This window comes from Trichosurus vulpecula, chromosome 6 (genome assembly GCF_011100635.1).
Source record: "Trichosurus vulpecula isolate mTriVul1 chromosome 6, mTriVul1.pri, whole genome shotgun sequence".
NCBI lineage: Eukaryota > Metazoa > Chordata > Mammalia > Diprotodontia > Phalangeridae > Trichosurus > Trichosurus vulpecula.
This window is the reverse complement of record NC_050578.1, coordinates 157,643,983-157,669,614: the sequence shown is the minus strand read 5'-3', so window position 1 is coordinate 157,669,614 and position 25,632 is coordinate 157,643,983. Positions and strand designations below refer to the sequence as shown.

General features: G+C 41.2%; 1 protein-coding gene across 3 annotated transcripts in view; it reads right to left on the bottom strand.

The window, feature by feature from the left end:
- The window catches only part of SCFD2 (sec1 family domain containing 2), a 434,090-nt gene that overhangs the window by 27,245 nt on the left and 381,213 nt on the right, over window positions 1-25,632 (bottom strand). For all 3 annotated transcript variants that reach the window (XM_036765462.1, XM_036765461.1, XM_036765463.1), the window contains 2 exons: window positions 16,529-16,674; window positions 2,376-2,510 (listed from right to left, as the gene is read on the bottom strand). In XM_036765462.1, coding sequence (XP_036621357.1) covers window positions 2,376-2,510; window positions 16,529-16,674 — 281 coding nt within the window. The remainder of the gene's footprint in view (window positions 1-2,375; window positions 2,511-16,528; window positions 16,675-25,632) is intronic.

The following is a 25,632-nucleotide window of genomic DNA, read 5'->3' as shown; positions in this document are numbered from 1 at the left end:
CCTTTGATTTCCAATTCTTAGCCACCACAAAAGAGCTGCTATAAACATTTTTGTACAAATAGATCCTTTTCCCTTTTGGGGGTATATAGACCTAGGAATGGTATTGTTGGATCAAAAGGTAGGCACAGTTTTATAACTCTTTGGGCATAGTTCTAAATTGCTCTTCAGAATGGTTGGATGAGTTCACAACTCCACCAACAGTGCATTAGTGTCCCAGTTTTTCCATATCCCCTACAACATTCAACATTTTCCTTTTTTTGTCCTATTAGCTACTCCGATGAATGTGAGATGGTACCTCAGAGTTATTTTAATTTGCATTTCTCTGATCAATAGTGATTTAGAGCATTTTTTCATATGATTATAGATAGCTTTGATTTCTTTGTCTGAAAACTGCCTGTTTATCTCTTTCGACCATTTATTTATTTATTTGTACAAAAATGTTTAAATTTTATATACTCAAAATGATCTATTTTATATTTCATAATGCCCTCTATATCTTCTTTGGTCCTAAATTCTTCTCTTATCCATAAATCTGACAGATAAACTACTCCATGCTCTCTTAATTTGCTTATAGCAGCACTCTTTATGTGTAAATTATGTACCCATTTTGATTTATCACTCATCTTGTTTAGAGTCATTTAAATTTAGCAACTTTACAATGCCTTAAACATAGAAAAAAAATTTATGGAGGTGAAGAAGCAGATTGAACAAGGGACTTTTTCTCTCTTCATCTCACATCCAGTGTAGCTCAATGTCTGAACATCTATGCCTCGCCCTTCCCTCTTCTCCCCCCCCCCCCCATAGCAATTAGAGAAATTCTGGATTCCATCAGTAAGTTTTCTGTTCAGCAGAAAAAGGCATAGTTGTCAAGGGAGTGATGGTGTGGGACCCTGGTCAGACAAGTGACCTGAACTGAACACAGTCACTCCTCATCCTCCTTATTGAAGCGTATAGTTCTTACATTCAGCATTTAAGGGACGCTTGTTGAGTGAATGAAGCCAATAAGGTAAGTGATACATGGCCTTAGTTTACACTAAAACATGGTTCACAACTAGCCAAGTGTTGGGGATGGGGGAAGAGAAAAGTATTTCTATAGTGCCTACTATATGCCAAACACTGTGCTATGTGCTTTACATATATTATCTCCTTTGACCCTAACAGCAATCCTGTGGGTAGGTGCTGTTATTATCATCCCCATTTTACAGTTGAGGAAACTGAGGCAAACAGAGATTAAGTGACTTGCCCAGGGTCATACAGCTAGAAAGCGTCTAAAGCCAGTGTTCCTGACTCAAGGTCCAGTGTTGTTTCCACCGCGCCAGATGCCGATGAGCTTAGAAAAAATGTCTTCATCTGCAATTCAATTCAATTCAACAAGCATTGATTAAACCTCTACTGTTTACAAACCAATTTTTTTTTCTGGAAACCAGGCTTAGGAAGATGAAAGGAAAGAACGGTCTCTGAACTCAAAGAATTTGCTTAAAAAAAGACTTGGTCTCCCTTTCTTTCTCAGACTGCAATACAAGGGCTCCTCATCAGCCTGGTCCCACTTGGATCTCCATACTAATATTGAATATAGAGTGGATACCAGATTGGCTTAGCCCGCTGAAGCTCAAAACTCCCAAGCTGAAGCAATCCACTAGCCTCAGCCTCCTAGGAAGAGGGCTGCCGTGCGTGTGCGTACTACTGTGACTTTGCATTCTATTGAGAAATAGGCATAGTGTATTAAGGAGATGAGTAAATCCAAGACATCTGAGGGAGAGAAGAGCACTATCAACTAGGGGACTGGAAAAAGCTTCTTTAAAGGAAGTTAAAGATTCTAAGGAGTATAGATTCTAAGATGTATTTGGAGGAGGGAGCACATTCCTGGTAGGCAATACAGCCTGGGTAAAACCATGGAGATGGGAAACAGAATGCCACGTTCAGGAACAGCAAGTAGCTTAGTCATAGACTGCCTCAAGGGGGGTGGTGATGTGAAATAAATCTAGAAATATAGGCAGGAGTCAGACTGTGAAGGGCTTTAATTTAATCCCAATTAATTAATATTTAACCCTAGAGGCACTGGGGAGCCACAAAAGAATCTAGAGCAGAGGAATAACATATATTCTTAGAGAATACGTAAATCAATAACACTTGGCTCCTTCTGCTTAGACAAAGCCAGCTGACCCTGGAATATAGGGACGACGTATGACCTGCAGGACCTGTCACTATCTCAGTTCTTAGTCTATAATTTTCAAGGATGCAAAAAGACCAAAAGCTTCTGAATAGAGCTCCCTTGTGCCAATGGTGCACTCTCATTTCAGTTCTTGGTATGCCACATCTGTTCATCCAGAGGAGGGGCCTGCGAACAGAATATTATCTCCACATGGCTGCGTTACCTTCATGAACATGCTAAATCCAGTTTTAAGAAGATCAGTGAGGCCTGAAGACGTGTGCTCGATATCAACATGATCCGGTCTCTCTGGATTCAGTATCTCCTCCACAACTTGCTTCAGCAGCGGCTTATAGGTTGCCTGAAAAGGTAAAGTGACACCATGGAAGTGAAAGGGTATATGTCCAATCGATCTCCTGGGATCAAAAGATACAACTTGGGTTGGGGGGGGTGTGGAAAGAGAAGTCAACAATTTTCCAAACCAGATGGAAAGCAACCACTTCAGCATATGAAATGTTTTGGGTTTTTTTTTTTTAGCATATGAAATGCTAACGAGTAAAGTATAATAGTTTAAATATTGACACAAAGATACTCTCCAGTCTTTGACAGAGGCACTTGGTAGATGTTTATTATTGCTAGAAATAATTTATCTATTCATCTGTCGATCTAGTCATTCATTTATTTATTCATCCATCCATCCATCCATTCATTCATCAATCTATATCTATCTATCTATATCTATAATTTATTATCCATCTATCTATTAATTTATCTCTCTGTTTTTCCACCTGTAAATCTATCTGTTCATTCATTTATCCATCCATTTGTTCATTCATTTCTCTCTCTCTCTCTAATCTTTCTTTCCTTCTTTCTCTCTTTCTTTCTTTTTTGTCTGTCTATCTATCTATCTGCTGTCAATATCCAGTTGGGCTGTTTTGGAGAGAACATCACCTTCAGAGGCAGAAGACCTAGGTGTTATTTACCACTTGGATGCCCTTGGGTGAGTCACAGCCTCTCTGGGCTTCAAGTGACTCTTTTATAGAATAAGGGGGTTGGATAGATGATCTCTAGCGCCCCTTCTATCTGAAAAACACTAAAACAATTATAATATAGATCAGCTGCAAGTAATCTTTTGCCAGGAAACTTCCAAAGAGGGATGCAAAGCAGGGCAGGGCTACAGAAGAGAAAATATATACAGATTGGTACTCTGATTTCTATCTCGAAGTGCACCTGCAGATATCAATAGATTCCTTGTGATATAGTGGATAGAAAACTGGCCCTCCAGTCTGGAACACCTGGGTTCAAGTTCTTCTTCCGACACCTACCAGCTGTGGGATCCTTTACTTAGACTCTCAATGGCTCAGGGAGCCCCCTCTGAAACTGTAACTTGCAGTGATGGTGGCAGCCTACAACGGTGGAGGGAATACCACACTGGGAGTTCCCTATAGTGATGAAATCAAAGGTTTGGTTCTTCTTCCCCGACTCCCACCAACACACACACACACACACACACACACAATCTCAGGTCTGCTTCTTTCCCATTCCCTTAAAAAAAAGTCAGTATAGTTTTATATAAAGTTTTTATTTCAATGTCTAGCCGCTTAGAAAAAATTAATTTCTATTATACAAGCAGCTCTCACAGCCTGCCACTCTGAAATCTCAGCTATGCTCTTCTAATGCACTATATGCTAACATTAACACTTTAGAGCTTTTAAATAAGGATTATTGTTGGTATGAAACAGGACCCTGTTAGTATAGAGCTTTGCATTTAAAAGCAATACAAACTGGGAAGGGCAGCTAGGTGGCCCAGTGGATAGAGCACCAGGCCTGAAGTCAGGAAGACTCATCTTCCTGAGTTCAAATCTGGCCTCAGACACTCACTAACTGTATGACCTTGGGCAAGTCGCTTAGCCCTATTTACCTCAGTTTCCTTATCTGTAAAATGGGTTGGAGAAGGAAATGACAAACCACTCTAGTATCTTTGCAAAGAAAACCCCAAGTGGGATCAGGAAGAGTGATATATGACTGAAATGACTGAACAACAAACAATGGGGTATGCTATTGCTATAATGCTCCTGTAACATTCAACTTACAGAGCCTAAAGTGCATTGTTTATCCAGATTCAAGTGACCAGCAATTTAATTTACTAATTATGTGGTAGTTGGAGCACTTAAGGCTAGTTGTAGATTAATGTATCTAAATTGACATACAGTAATTGGAGAACATGTTTTTGGGGGGGGGCAAGACAATTGGGGTTAAGTGATTTGCCCAAGGTCACACAGATAGTACATGTGTCAAGTGTCTGAGGCCACATTTAAACTCAGGTCCTCCTGACTCTAGGGCCGGTGCTCTACTCACTGCGCCACCTAGCTGCCCCGAGAACATATATTTTAATTAGTGAAACATATAGCTTAACTTTCACAATAGCTACGACTATTTCAAATTTCCCTTTGACATCATATTGTGGCCCTTTAAAGATAAACCAAAGAGCCAGAATATGCCTCATATGTCTTATACTTTATTTTGTAAAGCATTTTGCAGATGTCCTCTTTGGTTACTCCTAAACACCTGATTCATTGAAGAATTTCCTTTCTAATTCATCAATGCAAAGCTAAATTGGTTGACATAACCTAATGAAGTACCATTATGTTTTGGTACTAAGAAAGTGACCTTTCAATAAAACTACTGAAATACAAAAAAAAAAGTCATATCTCAGGTCTGGTACAGTATGTCTCCCCCCCCCACTTTTTTGTGGTTGTTTCATTGTTCTTTTGGAGGTAATTTATCAGTGTAGAGAGCCCTCAGATTCCCAGTGAGGAACTCCCTCTCCCCAAGAAGGTTTTTGTTGTTTGTCCTTTGTTCTCAGAGAGGACCATGACATCAGGAAGATGATGTCATGACTTGTAAGTGAATAGGATTTAAGTGAGGGAGGGCTGTGCAAAGTCACCAGCCTCACTTTCTCCTTCGGAGCCATCTGGGTCCAGTGACAAGATATAGATCAGGATGACTGGAGATGACCCAGGATGTAGTGGGAGACCTTGCCCTTTTTAAGCTATGGTCTTTCCCGGGTCTCAGTTTGTCTGAGGCAATGCCCATTCAGTGATTAAGGATCATCCTTCTGCCTAAGATTTTACAAGCAATTTTATGTTTTGAGCCATTGTTGACATTGGCTGTTGCTACATCTTTCTGCTTGGAAAATAAGTCAAGTATTTTTTTTTTAAATTAAGGTGTTTTTTAGGCTTTTTTTTTTTTTGGTTTCCTTGTTATGGCAATAGACGTATCAGTTAAACTTCCAAATGCAATTATTAGTCTGTGCTTATATACTTTTTTCTGTCTGTGTCTCCCTTTTCGTTATCAATCTTTTTTGTTCGTATTGAATTGTTTAAATTGCATGCTATTTATTTTCCTTAATTTTTGTTCTTTCTGCTAGCTTCATACTCATTTTTATCTCTCCTTTAGCCAGTGGACGGTATGATTATACACAATTGATTCAGGTGCAACTTCTACGTCAATAAGGAGCATGACTTGCCTATAATCCATTTCATCTTTTTGGGGGGCGCTGTTATTTGGTGCTCCTCCTGGCCGTGCCTTTAGTTTCTTTTCTTGAAAAACATACATGCAGATCTTCCATGTAATCTAGAAATCTTTGGCCTCTTCAATTCCATATTAATGCTCCATATTTTTAAACCTATTTTTCACCACCATCACCTTTGCACTGAAGTCACTCAGTTTCAAAAGTATGTTGACTTCATTTGGAGGGTGTGATCAGGTACTTCATGAAATATCTATCCTGCAAGAAATGTTAGTATATAAAAACTATAATTATCTTCATGGTGGGTTTTTTTTTTTGAGAATAGTTATCATGTGCACTGAAAAACAGATAACCAATGAATGTCTCAAGGAATGATGTTTCCTGTTGCCTTTGGACACACAACAGTTCCTTTTATTTTGGCTGGGGCTCTTCAAGGAGAACCCATGAGCTATATTTCCATTTAGCTAAAACTTCCTTTTGCATTCTGGTTTCATCTACTGAGAGGATGTCAAGATTAACGGACTCAGTTTCTCCAACAGCATGTCAATCTGTTGGCACACTTAGAGTACCAACAACCAAGTTAGAGTTTATAGACTGTCTAACAACTGTGTGATACTTTGCCCCCCTGCTCCTTTATCCATCACTCCGCTATCACTATGGAATTGGAATATGAACCAAGCAAGACTGGAGATAATTTTTCGTTGTTTCATAGACTGCTGTGGAATTTGATGAATGAATGAAAAAGCATTTATCGAATGCTTATTGTGTGCTAAGCACTGAGGACGCAGATATAAAAGTGGAGATAGTCTCCGCCCTCGAGGAGCTTACATTCTGATTCAGGAAGACAAACCTTACAGCAGAGTGGTGGCTAAGGAGCGACATTTTGGAAAGTTACACGGATAATGAAAAAAGCCATAGGGAAGTATACTGATGTACCTGTCCAAGAGCAATGACAGAACTGACTGCATTGTAGTTCTAGACCTGGAAAGGAGATGGGGAATGGGGACAAGGGATATTTGTACAATGGCACAGATGGCACAGTAAAGAGATGGTGGAAAAGCAAAGTGAAACGCGTCTAGAGCTGGGTCTCCATGTAGCAGGTGACCAAGGCAATCCCTCCCCGCCCATCAGGATAGCACAGCCAAAGAATTCACCAAGTGGTAGGCCTAGGCCTACGTGCATAGATTTTGTATTTACTTCTTTTTGTTGCTGTTAGTTTCTCCAATAGAATATAAGCCCCTTGAGGGCAAGGACTGTTTTGTTTTTGTCTTTGTATCTCTAGGGCCTGGCATAATGTCAGACACAAAGTGAGTGCTTAATAAAAGCCTGTTACTTGCTTATTTGTGCTTTGCTGATTGAGTATTTCAAGCAGGGGGGGAAATGAGGTGGGAGGTACAGGATGAACGATACAGTCACTGAGAACATAGGGATCAGAACCTGGGGCTGGGTATGAGTAGAAGAAGCCATTAGAAAAAGGAGCTTAGCTCACATACAGTCCCTGGGATAGAGCCTATGGCTGGGCTGAGGAGCAGAAGGAGCTAGCGCTGGAATAAATCCCATGTACCTTTCATCTTGTATAATTTGGAAAACGTCCCTTTGGGTGCTGCAGACCTTAAATTCCCTTGTTAACTAGGCAAGAAGCATAAAAGACAAAAAGTGTCTGGTAAGGGTTGTCTGCACAGGGCACATCTGTAACCAGAATGGCCTTTGTTTTCTTTGAATGACTCAGTTTACCTCATTGAGCTTCCCTGGACGCTGGGGCTTGCTCTTCCGGGGCAGGACCAGAACTTCCTGTGTGATGAGTCATGGGGCTGGCTGAGGGGAGGTGTTAGCTCCAGAACCTGGTCTACCCTAGGGGGAGGAGCCAACTCAGGAACCAATCGGCCCTGGTCATTTGGGCGGAGCTTGATGATGTCAAAAACCCTATAAGAGGGGAGAGGACAGCTTGAAGATTCTTCTTTTCCTTTTCCGGTTGGAGCCAGCGACAGTTACGACAGTTACGTCAGTTACAGCGACCGTTACATCGTCAGTTTCAGTTGCAGCTTCAGTTATAGACTCAGACACAGCTGAGGCAGGAGCTGCCAGTAGCAGAGCTGATCTACGGGAGGAAGCTGAACAAAGACTTCAGTCCAGTGGGTAATCTTATTACCATAAAAGGGGGAAACATGATTTTGCTTTACGCAATCATGTTTCTCTGTAGCCTCCTGGTTACTCTTGCAAGGCGTACTTATTGGGCCTGGAAGATTTGGATCAACATATCAAAATGGGGTTGCTGGTTCATGGGTTGGTTACTGTTGAGCCTAAATAAATGTTTTGATTCTTCTGCCTTCTACTTTGAGAGTTTCTTATATCCGGCGATTCCGAACCTTTCAGACATGTTTATGATCCTCTTTGAGATTATAAACTCTGCCCTCCTGTTACAACATCCAATCTTACGCCAAGGTTATCCTGTTAGATCCACATGATATTAAGTCTGAAGGAGGTCTCGAGCAACATGCCCTAAGAACGACATCTGTTTAATAACTCCGTAATGCCACAGCTGAAAAACACCAATAAATCAAACATTGCAACGTTTGGGGAAAGAGATTAAAGCTCATATTAAACAGGGGCATCTGCTTTGAGAAATTATAGGGTAAAGATTATTTAAACAAAATAAAAGTGATGTGTTTAAGCTATCAGCCAACCGAGTCCCCTAAATAAATAAAAGCAATTTAAATCCTGGGCTAAGAACAGGCCAGGATGTTGTAGATGTCTTAACATCTACAACAGTTCAGTGGGTATTAGGCTTTAAAGAGTTTGCCAATCTGCTGCTGCCCTGCCCTGCCTTGGCCTGCTTTGCTTGCTCTCTTTTAGGGTTGGGCCTGACCCCAGCTTGCTGTTAGTTCAGGTGCAAGGTTGGAATGAAAAGAGACACTTGTTGTTCATTGAACAGTTGACCAAAAAAAAAAATGGTTTTCATAGCTATAACACAGAAAAGATATCAGGAAGGATACAATCCAACTTAGCTTCGGTTTTGGTAGATACAGCCTTCCCCTGCTCCTTATGGAAGCAGGTCTGGTCAGCAAGCAGACTGCTGGGACTTAGGTGGTTTTTCATCAAGGCTGAGAGGCCTGGACTTCACATGGGTGGAACTTTATATGCCCTGAAGTGACCAGGAAGCTTTGTCAAGAGAGGCAGAGGCCAATCGTGTTGCAGGAACAGTTTTGTCACCTTTTAGGGAGAATGAAAGGAGGTGGGGAAGTAGGGGTGGAGCTGTTAAAGTTAAAGGGAGGCATGGGCCTAACCCAGGTTGTGAGGAAACCCTGGTAGATATTTATCCTATCACACTCTCTATTCTTTTCTGTGGCCTCAAAAAAGAAAAAAGGTGATAGGGACATTCCATCCATTCCATCCTTAAGAAAGTGCTTTGCACAATGTCCGCTAATAATAGTAATAGCAGCTACCATTTATGTCACATTTACTACGTGTCAGGCACTACACTAGAGATATGAAGTTTAAAAGTAATGTAACCCCAGCTCTCAAGTGTTTACAATTTAGTAGTGAGGATGAGACATATAAGAAAATATAAAGTCAGAAAATGACTTAGTGTATAGGACAGTGGCCTGTTTTGATTTAGGGAAGGAGAGATGGAGAGAGACTTTCAGCAGGGAAGTGGTGGCACCAGGCATTACCTTAACCACCATAATAAGGAATCAGGAAAGAACTTTGGATGTATATGAATGAAACTCTTCACCCTCCAGCTTGCCAGCTCATGAACATTGTCAGAAACCCTGAGGGCCTTCCTCTCCCAAATTGATTTTATTTTTTAGACTACATCAAAGAGGCCATTCTTTGCCTCATTCTTACCGAGCCTTAATCACTGAATGGGCATTGCCTCAGACAAACTGAGACCTGGGAAACACCTTAGGTTAAAAAGGGCAAGGCCTCCCACTACATCCTGGGCCATCTCCAGTCATCCTGATCTATATCTTGTCACTGGACCCAGATGGCTCCGAAGGAGAAAGTGAGGCTGGTGACTTTGCACAGCCCTCCCTCACTTAAATCCTATTCACTTGCAAGTCATGACATCATCTTCCTGATATCATGGTCCTCTCTGAGAACAAAGGACAAATAACAAAAAACTGCCAGGGAAGAGGGAGTTCCTCACTGGGAATCTGAGGGCTCTCTACACTGATAAATTACCTCCAAAAGAACAATGAAACAACCACAAAAGAGTGTGTGTGTGTGTGTGTGTGTGTGTGTATGTTTGGGGAGGGGAGACATACTGTACTAGACCACAGATTTGACCTTTTTATTATTGATATTTATTTATTATTAATAATAATTATTTATCTTTATTATTAATAACAATATGCATCTCATACAGTGGTTGTAGAGGTTTTTACTTGCATTTCCCACTTTTTCATGCTTGTCTTTGCGCTCATTGTTTCCCATTTGTTACCGGTATATTAGGTTACGTTTTGCCACATTCTACCCAGAAATGGATCAGAAAAGATTTTTGTGCAGTGCTGAATTCAAGTTAAAAGTGATCCAGTTTGCAAAAGTGAATGGAAACATGCTGCTGAATGTAAGTTTGGCCCTCCTCCAACTGAGAAAACAATCCAAGACTGGCTACGGGAAGAGGAAACCCTACTGAAAACGCCACGGCAGAAGAAGGCCACGAGAGGCAAGTCTGCAAAATGGCCTGATTTAGAGAGGGAATTGAAGATATGCATTGAAGAGCAAAGGGCAATTGGAATTCTTGTGTCCACAAAGATGGTTCAGCATGAGGCAAGAAGAACTGCTGATGAAAAAGAAGTTACTGATTTCAAAGGAGGACACAATTGGTGCTTCAGGTTCATGAAATGGAATGGACTAAGCATGCGCACACACACCAGACTTGCCCAAAAGATGCCTGAAAGCTATGAGCAGAAGGTCCTTGAATTTCATCGTATTATTGTATGAATTTTATGATGAATAAAACTTGAGTTCAATAACTTTATGTAATACATTTTTTTTTTTCAAATTTTGGGCCCTAAAATTAAGGTGTGTCTTATACATGAGGAAATACGGTACTTCACAATGATTATCTCATTTGATTCTCATAACAACCCTGGGAGGTAGGGGGCATTATTTGTCCCATGTTTTTACAGATGAGGAAGCTGAGGCGGACCAAGGTCACCCAGCTAGTAAGCATCTGAGGAGGGATTTGAGCTTGGGTTTTCCTGACTGCAGGCCTGGGGCTCTAGCCACTGAACCCAGCACTTAATAAATGCTTGTTGACTAAGAACATTAGAACTGCCACACTGGCTTAGACCCACAGCTTATCATTCACCTCAATAATCTGTCTCTGACAGTGAAACCAAAGGATGTGCCACATGGCTGGGTACAGCCATTTTTCCTGTTTAGTAATGAATGAACAACTGAATGAAGAAACATTCGGTGCCTACTGTGCGCCAGGCACCACGCTGGACAGAAGGACCTCTCTAAGCCTAGTTAGCATGGGTACATCGTAGAGCATTTCAGGAGGTGGAGAAGGCTTTAGTGGCTGTTTGCAAAGACTATACTAAGGGGATTGATGTGTGAGCTCCCTACAATTATTTACCATTCCTTAACTCTCTGTGATTGCCCAGAGTAATGGAATTTTGAAGTTTGCTTACTAAGAGGGATTAAATCCTGGTGCTTGTGGGATGCAAAGCCTCCCTTCTTATATGTCTGTGTGTGAGATACATCTGAGGGAGTGCATTCTGTGGATCTGTAACAAATTATTCTGTCTGTATAATAATTAGTGCAGTCAGTTTTTAAGAGTTAATTGGCAGCAGGTAAGCAAAGGGTGCCTTTGGCCTTGCCCACAGAAACAGAAATGGTTCCTCACAAGATCCAAGGTAGACCCTGAGAGTTCTGTAGATACTGGGGACCAGGCTAGATTTGTTCCTCACAGAACCACAGGAACCAGGAACACAACTCAAGTGACCAGGGAGTAGGCACTGGGGGACTTGGCCAGATCTACTCCTTCCTCAGTTCCCGGAGGAACTCGGAGACAACTCCAGCTTGGACGGAGGGGGGCAATAGGGTGGAACTAGATAAAGAATGTAGACGTTTCAGGGCTCAAGGAGAAGGAGCTGGATCAGGGAAAAGGCTGAACTCTGACTGCCTAGAGCAGGGGTTCTTAACCTGGGGTATGTGAATTTGATTTTAAAAACTATTTTAAAAATATATTTCAGTATGATTGATTTCCTTCTAATCCTATTTATTTTACTTTAAGCATTCAAAAACATTATTCCTAGAAGAAGAATAGGTTTCACTAGACTGTCAAAAGAGTCCATGATGCAAAAAAGTTAAGAAAGAAAGGTTGTTTAAAACAAATGAACTTGTAAACAGGACTAGAATCTAAACCAGGGAACCTGTGGCCTTGAGGCCACACATGGCCTTCTAGGTCCTTGGGTGTGGCCTTTTGATTCCAAGTTTTAAAGAACAAATCCTTTTATTAAGAGGATTTGGTTTGGAAATTTGGATTTAGTCAAAGGGTGGCACTTGAGGACCTAAAGGGCCACATATGGCCTTGAGGCTCCAGGTTCCACACCCCTGGGCTAGACTCCATCTAGACTTCAGTTTCCTCTATCTGCCAAAAAAAATGATGATGATGATAACAGCTGATGTGTAGGAAAGGGATACAGTTAAGCCCTACAAAGCACTTAGATATATTATCTCATTTGCTTTTCACAAAATCCCTGTGGGAAAGGGCTGAGGATATCATCCCCATTTTACAGATGAGAAAACAGGCTGAGAATGATTAAATGTCTCGCCCAGGGTTGGATAAACTACTGGGTCTGGGATGGGATTCGAACTCTGGTTTTCCTGGCTCCAAGCTAGACTGGCACTCTAGCTTCCCCAGGGAGACTCTCCTTCACTTTTTCTGCCCTTATATACAAGCTGGGTCCAGGTTAATGCTGCTAATGAATCCCCTTCAAGTGGTTACAGTACTTGAATTCCAACTGCATATTTCCATTGGGCTGGAGCCAATTACCATATTTTAAATAATTATCACTTCAAATAGAGTGAGTTGGAATACGTGTGACCACTTCTGAGGATGCCAGAAATGAGACTCTTAACCCAATGAGTTAGAGGTAGCTGGTGGTACAGTCCATAGAATGCTGGGCTGGGAGGCAGGACAACCTGAGTTCAAATTCAGTCTCAGACACTTATTAGCTATGTGACTTTGGGCAAGTCACTTAATCATTGCCTACCTCTTGTTTTCCAACTGTAAAATGAGGGTAAGCACCTGCTTTCCAGGTAAACATCAACTAAGCTAATATTTTTGTGAACATCAAATGAGATAGTATTATTACAAAGTGCTTAGCAAAGTGCCTGGCGCAAAGTAGGTGATATATAAATGCTTACTCTCTTCTCCTTCCCCCTTCAGGGTGAATGGCCTAAACTCTGTTAGTATGGCTGACATTATGAAGAAGGAGACAGACGACCCAGAAATACTGCTTCTAGGGCTGTATCTCAAAGAGATCATAAAAATAGGAAAAGGACCTACATGTACACAAAAATATTCATAGCAGCTCTTTTTGTGGTGGCAAAGAAATGGAAATCAAGGAGATGTCCATCAATTGGGGAATGGCTAAACAAGTTGTGGTATATGAATATGATGGAATACTATTGTGATATAAGAAATGATGAACAGGCAGACTTCTGAAAAGCCTGGAAAGACTTAGTGATGCTGAGTGAGGGGAGCAGAACCAGGAGAACATTGGACACAGTAACAGCCACACTGTGCAAGGACTGATTTTGATAGACTTAGCCCTTCTCAGCAATGCAAGGATCTAAAACTTTTCCAAAGGACTCATGATGGAAAATGCCATCCACATCCAGAGAAAGAACTATGGAGTCGGAATGGAGAGCGAAGTAGACCATTTTTTTGTTTTGCTTTTTCTTTCTCATGGTTTCTCCCATTCATTATAATTCTTCTATACAACATGACTAATGTGAAAATATGTTTTATAGGAATGTATATGCAGAGCCTGTATCAGATTACAGGCAGTCTTGGGGAGGGAGAGGGAGAAAATTTAAAACTTATGGAAGTGAATGTTGAAAACCAAAAATAAATAAATTAACTAATAAAAAAAGAGAGAAAAAAGGAGACAGATGATAAGGTTGGGTTCTTGAGCCTGCCAGTCACAGAAAGGAGCCCCAAACCCTGGGAGTAATGGTGTACATCTTACAGCACATTGGCATGTGGCAGATCTTACACCATATTGTGGTGGCAGGGATAGGCAGGAGAGACCTGGCCTATCATCATGGCGTGACCTCTTCCCAAAAAACATACAAAATTGAAACTTGTGAGAGTAACTGCGACTTATGCATGTCTTAGATGAGATTTACAAAATAATCAATGTTCATATGAAGTTAGCCAAAGCCCTCATCATGATGGCCAGAAATGCTATAAGACCTCACTAGGGTCCTTCCCCACCCCCACCCCTCATATTTGTAATAAATATAGCAAATCTTACTTGGTTCTTGATATTCTTCTAACTGTCACCATATATCATAGCTCAAATATGTCAGTCTGAATAAGACTTAAAAAAGTATTTAAGGTCATTCTTTTTAATAACCAAGCAACATATGATTATCTAAGTAATTTTATCTCTCATTTTTATGGTCACTGGTATGCTGAATAAAGGGAGGAAATATTTTTGCTTTTAATTAAAAGGCAAGGCTAAGTGACCCATCTGCGTCAGTATTTCTGAATCCCTTAGCAGGAAGTAATATTAGTTAGATATCACTACCATCAATTAATTTAATCTCCCCCACAGAGTGCAGAGCTCAGGCAATGGAAGAGACTGTGGGGGAGAAGACAGGGGCTTTGCACTATGATCCAGCAGACCCATGTTGGAGACCAAGCTTTACCATTGTTTGTGCCTTAACCTCCTCTTCTATAAAACCAGTTTAATTATACCTGCCTGCATTAGTTCACAGGATTGTGAGGATCAAAATGAGGAACATGCATGAAAGGGCTTTCCTGCATAAGGCCTACGCCTAATACCTAAGGAAGATCTGAGATTCTATCAGCTTGGGGACTCCCATGTGAGAATTCCCTCCACTAGCACAGCACACCACTCATCTATGACTTTATAAATTTGAATTAGTGAGCTGCTGCGGTGAAAGACTTGTTTTAGGACACAAAGCTTGTGCAGTGAGGGCCAACTCTCTCATGTAGCATGGGAATATCATTGCATAGCTCGAAGGAGTCAGAATAGTCATCTCCAGCCTCTTCTATGCCCACCCTCCTCCAAGGGAGGCTTTAATTCCTGCCAGGAGGGGAAGCAGGAAGTTGGAGTCAGAAGCTTGGCCACTCTGCTCTCCTCAGAGAGAAGGGGTACCAGGCTAGAGTTATATCTATCTGTTCCCTTAAACATCATTCATCAAGGCGATGTGGTTGCTGGCTCTCAACGGGGAAAGGGTGACCTTGAGCTTGATTCAAGGCTTGACTACCCTCCCATGAAGTACCACTTTCACAATGAATGCTCATAGAGCAATCAGCAAAGAAATCCTATAGCAAACCGGAAATTGAAGAAAGTATACATAGGAAAGTATATAGCAGACAATACAGAGTGAAGGAGCTCTCTCACTGGGAGTGAGGTAACTCAGCTCAACCAAGAGAGTCCTAGGTATCAGCCGAAGTCTCTAGGGTAGCAAGCTCAGGATAGGGACATGATGGAGACCGATAGCTCTTCTCATGTCTGCTTTCCCCCAGTCTTCTTCTCCTTTCAGCACCTTGAAGTGAGGTTGGCATCATCCATCACTTCTCTTAAAGTTTAAAGCCAAAAGCTTCCAAAGTGACTGCAGAGCCTGAAGGAGTCTCTTCTCTTCTGCTCTTGCCAACTTCCTTTCGTTATGTAGATACAGGCCATTGATCTCCACCAATGAGCAAAGAGTCTCATACCAGTGGGCTCTGGGTTCTATTCATAGGCACCAGAGGAAGGATCTGAATTCAGGGCATTTGGACTCCAAGCCCAGAACTCTATCCACTAGACTTTTATATATGAGATCTAGTGCTGGTCTTGGAGTCAAGAAGACCTGTGTTCAAATCCCACACTTATTACCTGTAAGACCTTGGGCAAATTATTGAAGAAGGTGGGGGAAGGAAATTAGCGTACACACACACACACACACACACACACACACAAATATTCTGTATAATATATTTTTATACATGTATATTAATATATTATAAATTGTATTTCTATATACATGTATATTAATATACATTATATGTGATATATAACATAACATTTATATATTTGTGTATATATGTATATGTGTACATACGTGTGTATGTTACATATGTATATGTATGTGTATATATATGTACATATATGTCAGCAATATTTGAAAGACAGGAGATCCCATAAAATTGGAGAAGGGTAGTGTTTGATGTTTGTGCTGATTTTCAATATTTTCAAAACAGAGTCTGAACATTATAGGATGTGAGCTTGACTTGGATTCTTGGGAAAATTCTAGACCGCATTGTTAAAAAGCTGCCTAGTGAACACTTAAAAGAGAAGTGGTAATGGCAAAAGACAGGCCAGGGGGTGAGTGACCTGCTGACGGCCAGACAGTAAGTGCCAGCACCAGGACTTGACCCCAGGCCCTCTCACTTCACAGCCAGGGCTCCTTCCACTGTACTTTCCTGCCTCATTACTGTCTCCACTCCTATAAAACTCCATCAGCCTGAGGGGGCTTTCAGATTCTTTCAGTCTCTTAACTCTGCTGCATAAAACCCATTCCCCACCCCCACCCCCAAAGTTTAATTAGAAACAATTCGCATGGATTAAAAAGTCATTTGCAAATATGTTACTTGCCTGGTGGGTGTGGTTTCCAGGAATATACACAGATTTAAACTGTTTCATGAGACTTCGGGCTGTGGTGATATCGTGGAGTGACTCAAAGAGTTCATCCACAGCCACTCTGGCCTTCTGAAACGTCAGGTTAATTGAAGATTCACAGCCTGGAAAAATAAAGAGCCATTTTTATGAGTAAGAAGAGAACTTTAATCTATGTTTTAATAATGATAGTTTAAGCTTAGATGTAGCAGTTGAGATTTTTTTTTTTAACGTAATTTTCTCTGGCTGTTTCCCCACTGGGCTAGCTCAGCTCTGTCTGGGCACAAAGGCATCATAAGGCTGGAAGGTGGCTTTGACAGAATTAGATCTCAGCCCCCAGTGGAGTTCTTGCCATTGGTCTCACTTGCTAGGACGGCATAAGTAACACTGAGAACTCTCTAGGGTCAACACTCCTTAATTTCAAGAATATTAGGGGGAGGTAAAAAATTTAAAATCTAAAAGAAATTTTGATTAAGTCTTCCTACCGTTTCCATTCTCATCACAAACACTGCCCTCCTAACTCTTAAAGAAAACATGTTAATGAAAACATTGTTATAGATGCAGTTACATACAATCAATGCTGTAAATGTTAATGAAAGAGTTCATTGGCTTTGTTTTCTTTAATAACAAATCTTATGGATTTTTTTTTGTTTTCACATATCATCATCTTCAGAGCTACAGTCAATCCTCAACTTTCATGGGGGTAACATTCCTAGAAAACAGCATGAAAGTAAAAAATGCGAATGCTGATACACTGAACCTATGGGAAATGAGTTAGGTTCCTACAACAACCAAAAACTGTAATCTTGCACTGCCTATAGTGGCTGCAGACATTCCAGTATAAAGTTTACCTAGTTCCTTCATTTTCTCACTGAGCTGAATCACTTACTTTGTATGCTTCAACTTAGAGTCCACAGGACTTTCACGATGCTTTAGGGCTATAAGTGCAACACAAAACTTGAGTTGTAAAGGCACATGATGATAATATACAGCGAATGCATGGGAGCACTTGACACTACAATGGTGGGGTGAACAAGACCAGTTGCCTAGTAGGACATCAGCCGATCCACAGATCTGGTGCACATCATTGAATGAGGCTACTAATAAAATTATGAAAATGTGTGAAGTTGGTAAAGTTAAATGCATGAAGGTTGAAGACTGACTCTACCTCCCTCCCAACCCAACGAGACCTCTGTAAGAACAAGCAAAGGCACCAGTTCAACAAACCTGACTGAAACAGTGACCGATGCTGGCCATGTACGTAGCACTCCAAAGCCTTTGCCCCTTTCCCCCCTCACCTTACTGCTGAAAGGAGGGGGGCTGTGGGATCATAGCTTTCAAACCGGAAGGACTGTTGTGTCATTGAGTTCAATCCCCTTCATTTTGCAAATGAGGAAGCTGATCTTTCAGCTCTGGCTCTCCCCCATGCCTGGAATGCTCCCCCTCCTCTGCTCCAATTATTGACCTCCCTGGTTTCCTTAAAAGTCCCAACTAAAATCCCACCTTCTTCCCCAACCCCTCTCAATCTCAGGGCTCTCCCTCTTGTGATTATTTCCTATTTATCTTGTATATAGCTTGCTTTGTATATATTTATTTGCATCTTGTCTCCTCCATTAGATTGTAAGCTCTTTGAGGTCAGGGACTGGTTTTTGCCTCTTTTTTGTATCCCCAGCACTTAGCACAGTGCCTGGCACATAGCAGGCACTTAATAAATGTTTATTGAATTAACCGATGCCCAAAGAGGTTAAGTGATCTGGTCAAGTGGGTAGTGACAAAGACTACATTTGAACCCAAGTCCTCTGACCCCAAATCTATTCTCTGGGGCTAAGATTTGTTGAGACAATTACTTTCAAATGATGCGTGTTACAGTATTGTTTTGTGTCCTTTTGGTGGAGTTTATAGTGTATTAAATTGATTGGGGTAACTTTATGCATGTTGTGACATTTTACACAATTATGTAATAGCTATTCAATAACTAATGGTCTTCATGAAAACAAAACAACATGCTATAAAAGCAAACGAAAGAGAGATTACAGAAATGCTTCAAAACAAAGCAATGAGACTGATCTAACACTCAGATAAAGCATCTTCATATCTCGAAAAGTAAATAATGCAAACTAAATAGTCATGAAAATACATTAAGAAAGTAGCTATATATCTAATATAATAATCACAGTTAACATTTATACAGCACCTACTATGCACCAGGCAGGGCCACTAGGTGGTGCCACAGTGCAAAGGGCGGAGCCTGGAGTCAGGAAGACTCATCTTCCTGAGTTCAAATCTGTCCTCAGACACTTCCTAGCTGTATGACCCAGGCCAAGTCACTTCACCCTGTTTGCCTCAGTTTCCCCATCTATAAAATGAGCTGGAGAAGGAAATGGCAGACTTTGCAGTATCTCTGCCAAGAAAGCCCCAAATGGGGTCACGAAGAGCCGTACGCAACTGAAAAACAAAAATGCACCAGGCAAAGTGCTAAGAGCTTTACAATTCTTATCTCATTTGATCCTCACAACAACCATGAGAAGTATTATATATAATTATTGTATATAATATATATAATATAGCACAATATAATTAAAATATTATATTAATTATATTATGTTATATCATAGTATACTATACATATTATCCTCATTTTATAGATGAGAAAACTGAAGTAAATAAAGGTTAAGTGACTTGCCCAGGGTCATACAGCTAGTGTCTGAGGCCAAATTTGAACTCAGGTCCTCCTGACTCCAGGCCTACGCTCTATCCGTTGTGCCACTTAGCTGCCCTAAAGTCTCAGGAATGATTATATTCTACTCCCTGTTTCTCCATAGGTTGTAGGTTTCTGGAGGCAGGAGCTGCTTTTCCTTTCATCTGTTCATCCCCAGTAACTGAGAGGCAGTGTGGTACAATGCACTTTGAGATCAGGAAAACCTGGGCTCCACTCCTAATGGTCTCTGATACATACTAATTATGTGACTTAATCAAGCAACAAGCATTTACTAAACACCTACCATGTGCACGGCACTGGAGATACAAGTACAAAGAGTTAAATAATCCGGACTGGTAGGGGCTCTCTCTAGGTCCCAGGCAACTCTCTATTATTGTTATTTATAGAAGGGTTGCTGATTTGCATTGGTGAAGGGAGATTTCACACCAAGAGTCTGGACAAAAAAACAGAGTTACAGGTCCTTACCCTCGCCCCCCCCAAAATCCCAAGTATCTAACAATCCTAATACGTAGTAGGAGTAAGTGCTTCATAGGAATAAAAAGTAACATCACTGAGGACCAAACGTTCTCAACTCCTTTAAAATAAGACTTGGAGAAAGAGTTTGTGAAAATACCTGACATTAAAGAATCAGTCTGAGACGTCTAGGCTAACAGTAATGCGTCAGCAGAAAGACACAGGATGTTCAGAACAAACAAAGGCATTTCCCCCGTGCTGATCTGAGGTAGTGGTGCCCAGTCTGCCTCTTTCTCTTCGGAACAATCTCATCATCCTTGCTTTGGTCGAGGATCCTGCCGAATCAGCCCCTTGGAAATCATGTTTCCTCAATCGTCTTTATTGTTTCTACCTTCTAACTACTCATTGGAGCCGGTTCTGTGAGTGCTGGGAATAAAGCACTAGAGAAATAATACCCAAACGCAAACAACAGACCTACGAGCGATGCGCTTGGCGCCCTGGTGCTCTGTGGTTATATGACCATAGGCGAGTCACTTCAATTTTCTAAAACTTCTTCACCTGAAAATGAGGACCATAGTAACTACAAGACTTACCTTCTGGGATTGTTGGCAGGCTCAACTGAGATAATTATATAAAGTAGTTTATAAACATTAAAACAATACGCGAATGCCAGCTATGATTATCATTACCATGGAAAGCGAAAACACTATTATATTGAATCTGGTGCATGGTACTTTTGTTACAATTTGTTTATAGGACAATTAAGCCACTGTCTTTATCAAGACTACTTAAATGGTATTCTATTTTATGTAAAGTAAAAGGATTAATATTACTATTCCACATGTTGACAGTTTAGTTTAGCTTTCTGGAAAGTGGGGACATTTATGCGCAATAGTAAGGGTGAAGTGTGAGTCATGTAATTATTCATAAAATCTCTGATAGCAAACTGGGACGGGAGAAAAAAGCAATTTCTGGGTACATTTGGCAAAGCTTAGGTTAATTGGGGGAATTTTCAGAACTGTTCTTGGTTGTATTCCTGGTAAATGAAAATCAAATGAACACAGTAGGAAAACACAAGCTTTTCAAAGAAGCTGGGGAGCAAATAACCAGATACGCTGAATACTGCATCCAAAATAAAATTTTCCTGTAAGCAGCCAGGACTGTAATTACTCAAAATGAAAAGTGGGATTGAACCTCTATAGTCACTTGTAAGTCCCAAAGTAAGCATCTGGAAACAAAGACACTTGGTATAGTGAAAAGCAATGATTCTGGAGAAAATTCAGATCCTTCCTCCAGTGTTTTCTACTTGTGTGACCAGGGTAAAATCATTGAAGCCCCCAGGGCCTCAGTTTCCTCATCTGTAAGATGAAGGGGTTAGATTAGGTTGGCCTCTAAAGTACCTTTCAGCTTTAGATTTATGACCCCCTTCTCTGGGAGCCCAAGTCTAAGAGGTATCTTTGTGTTACTCCTTATTTCAATATTTCCATAAACATTTTTTGTGGGGGAGGGGAGGCAATCAGGGTTAAGTGACTTGTCTAGGGTCATACAGCTAGTAAGTGTCAAGTATCTGAGGCTGAATTGTAACTCAGGTCCTCTTGACTCTAGGAACAGTACCCTATCCACTGTGCCACCTAGCTGCCCCCTCCACAAACATGTAAAAAATATAAACATAGATATCTATTTCTATCTCTGTCTATATCTACATTTGTATAAATATAAGCCAAAGGCAGCTCTTGATACCCTTACCAGGGGTAACTTTTACAAATTCCACTTGCTCAATCAAACTCTACATGGAATGGTTCACTATTCGACACGAGTACACGCGATAATGTTTTGCAGAATGTTTCCAATTCTGTCTGAATAAAGCTATTTCATGTGGACTGTAGCTGACATGTTTCTGATTTTCCTTGGAGCCTGAGCAGCTCTCTTGGTTGAATGAGTTAAACAAAGGTAGGGTCAGAAAACACAGAGGGCATGTGTTCTAACTGTGGGCATTTCCTTCTTGTTTATCATGTCCTTCAAAAGGAAGTTTTTGTTTGTTTCTCCATTTACTGAGTTCATTAGCTGGGACAGAAACTTAGCAGGTCCCCTACTTCACTGTTGTTTTATTGGCAGTATTTTCTCTTTTGTTCTCAGAGACATACTTCATGGCCAGAACATTAAAGCCAACTTAAAATTCCTTGAATTTGGATTTGGAAAGAGTGGGAGGAAGAGAAAGAAAAAGGAGAAAAGGACAAAGAAAGGGAGAAACGAATAAAGGAAAATGATGGACCAGATGGTAAAAAGAACAGGATTTATTTAGCTTCCTTCTAGCCTAATGTTTTATTTCTTTTGGCCCCTAGGCATCTGGGCACAGGCTAAATTGCATGGCTATGCCTCTCCCCCTGTGTCGATTGACCTTCAAAATTAGTTCCAGATATACAAGGTGAGGTGATGATCTTTTTCTGAATTCCTTCTAAACAGTTTTATTTATGTCAATTTTGTCTTTCAAACTTTCAATCTTCTTTGCATGGGTTATTGCCATTAGCATTGACACCTAATGGGTGCCTCCTATGCCCCAGAAGCACAGTGGAAACACACTTTATAATTCTTTTCAGAGGATTAATATTTTATTTATTTGTTTGCTTGGTAAACAAAACTGTTTCATCTGGATGACCGCTGGAATGTTTCTGACCTGCCTGGGACTTTGAGGAATTCTTTGGGAGTGCAAGTATCATTGGTTCTATTTTATAGTTTAGGAAATTAAGGCTCACAGAAGTTAGTGACCTACCCAAGGTCACTCATGTCGTAGGACTGGGCCTTGACTCTAGGCTTTGTGACTTCAGGTTCACACTACAAAAATACCTAAAAGGACATGTAGTCTAATCTCTCCACTGTATAGAGAAGGAAACAGAGGTTAGAGCTGGAATGGATTTCAGAGGCCCATTAGTGCAACCCCATAATTTTAGAGATGTTGAAACAGAGGCCCAGAGATGTAAAACTAATTTGCCCAGGGTTACTCAGGTATGAAACTGCAAAGTCAGGATATGAATCCAGGTTTTCTGACCCTAGGGTAGATAGGTGGCCAAGTAGATAGAGCGCTGGGCTTGGAGTCTGGAAGACCTGAGTTCAAATGTGGCCTTAGTCACTTACTAGCTATGTGACCCTGGGCAAGTCATTGAACTCTGCTTGCCTCAGTTTCCTCACTTGTAAAATGAGCTGGAGAAGGAACCAGTATCTTTGTCAAGAGAACCCCCAAATAGGGTCACAGAAAATCAGACGTGACTCAACAACACAAAAACAACAACAATGTCTGACTCTAAATCCAATGTTGCTTCCACATGGCCCACCATGGCACAAAGCTAATCAGCAACACAATCACACAAATCCCAGGTTTTCAGATTTCTAGTCTAGTCCTCTTCCCACAGTAGCTCCCTCCCCTATATGGGCCTGACACATGTGCATGGGGGTGGGGGGGTGGGGTTCTGCCCCCTCCCTCCTCTGTCTCTATAACATAACCATTCAGGCCAGGCAAGGCTTGGTTTTCGGCTTTCTTGCTTCTCTGTCTTTCAGTGCCGTCTCCCCTCCCCCATACAAGACCAGGGTAAATCCTAAGCCTTTCCCAAGTTCTCCTCTTCCTGGAGCCTCTGCTGTCCTCACTCTGCCTGTCTCTTCTTCCCCACTCCCTCCAGTCTCCATCATTTAGTGGCCTCTGCCACACAGGCATTTAGACAAGAGATCACTCATCCTACTAGGGAGAGAGAGGAGAAAGCAGAATGTGGGAAGAGGAAAGAAGAGGGAGGGAGGGAGAGAGAGAGAGGAGAGGAAAAGAGAGAGGGGGGGGGAAAGGGAGAGACAGAGACATAGCAATAGAGAAACAAGAGAGGAAGGGGGGAGAAAGAGACAGGTAGAGACAGAGACAGGAGCCAGAGACAGACATGAGAGAGACAGGAGATAGGAAGAGGGAGGGAGGCAGAGAGAGACAGAGAGAGAAAGAGAGAGACAGAGACAGAGAGACAGAGGTGTGAATTGACTGAGTACTGAGGCTCTGGTATTATAAGGGTAACAAATACAGGCAGCAAGAATTATTGAAGTGACAGAGATATATGTTAAAGTTTAACAAAGTAATTTAAAAACTAATGGTTCGAGCATACTTAAAAAAAACCCAAAGCTCTGAGGCCTTTCTGTGACAACAGAAACATTAGGTAGGTAACCTCCAGTGAGACCTAAGGCCCTGTGACGTGGGCCCTCCCCACTGCCTTTCTCTGCATCTGGGCTCTGTATTTGGTTACTTCTAATAAGCGTTCCTGACAACCTAGTCCATCGAGCCAGTTTATGAGATAATGGCACTTGGTAAGACTATCCCTTAAATGACCTCACTATGTACAATTCTAGTCAATTCTTACTTAATCCATTTAGTTAAATAAACAATAAATCATTAGCTCATCCCAGCATATGCCCAGTGACAGATTCTGAGTTATCCCTGGCTGTCAATTGATAAAGAGATGTCTCGAGTCCCTCCCTGGGGTATAGTAAGTATCCCAAAGTGTGTGATGACTCATTTGCTTGCTCCCTGTCCCCCCGAAGGACTCTGGGGTCTCTTCTTTAACACTTACCACTGGTCTGTTTTGTTTAGGGTTAATCCTCTGGACAGTAAATCTGGGCATTTGTATACATAGCCATCTTCTCTCCACTTATTTAGGTCAAGTTCCATGTGTTACCATGCACAGTGACACGGAAGGAGGCATTTCCAAACCATGACTAGTGCACAAATGCCTTGTTTGACTTGGCTAATCAAGATTTTTTTTTCTTCTGTTTTGTTCTCTCCAGGGTTCAGTTAAGTCTCCTTTGGTCTTAAACACACATCCATAAGATTGATGCTGGCTGGCACCAGCTTGGTTTTAGCCAGGCAACTTGGGAATGTTAAGTCTGGGCCCTTAAAGTATGAGAACTGGCAGAATTCTTGTTTCAAAGTTTTGGGTCTGAATTGGGGGCTGAGATGTGACTTCAAATCTGTAGCTGAGCTGCTTTTACTCTTTTTGTCCATTATCATGACCACACAGTTCAGTTCTAAAGTATTGAAGGAACTTAAGGTGGCTTAGTAAGTTGGGATAATGGGGGGGGGAGGGGAGGGGATTGGGGTAAGAAACTAAGAAACAAAATAGGTCTCGAGATTACAGGCTCCCCTTCCCCCATGCCCTTCTCTATTTCTCTTTATTGTCCTAAATTTTAAGTTCTAAGTTTTTGTTTTTGTTTTAACTTCTGGCTCTATCACTTACCAATTGTGTGATTGGGTGCGTTTCGCCATTTATGAACTGAGGAGGTGGCACTAGATGTCCAACTCTAGAGCTATGATCCTGTGATCAGTAAAAGAGGGAAAACAAAATGTGTCCTAAAACCCTCCAGGGTGTTGATGAGGAAAGACCTTTATGAACTTGAGGATGGGTAAATTTATTTTTTTGTCCATGCCCATGATTCCATTGAAGGAAGTCATTGTATGGAAACTCCACTGGATTTAGATCAACAACTTGTCTATATCTTAGTTTTAGAGAATTTCCAGGGGGTACTGTGAGGTTAGGTGACCTGTTCACTGTCACATCACCCACATAGGTCAGGTGGCTTTGACCCAAGTCTTCCTGACTTCCATACCTGCTTTCTATCCACTATTCCAAGATGCTTCTTCATACATATAAATGTTAGTAGGATCACAGATCTAAATCTAGAAAGGCCCTCATAGGCCATCCAGTCCACTGCCTTCATTTTGCAAATGGATAGATTGAGGCCTGGGAAGGATCTGAATCCAAGTCCTCGGATTTCTGAGTCAATACTTCTTCTATTGTACCACTGTAATATGCTATATTCATAATGATAGAGAGTTTAAAAGAGGCCACCTTAGCCTGTGCAGGAGATGTATTTTTCAGGTTGACCCAAG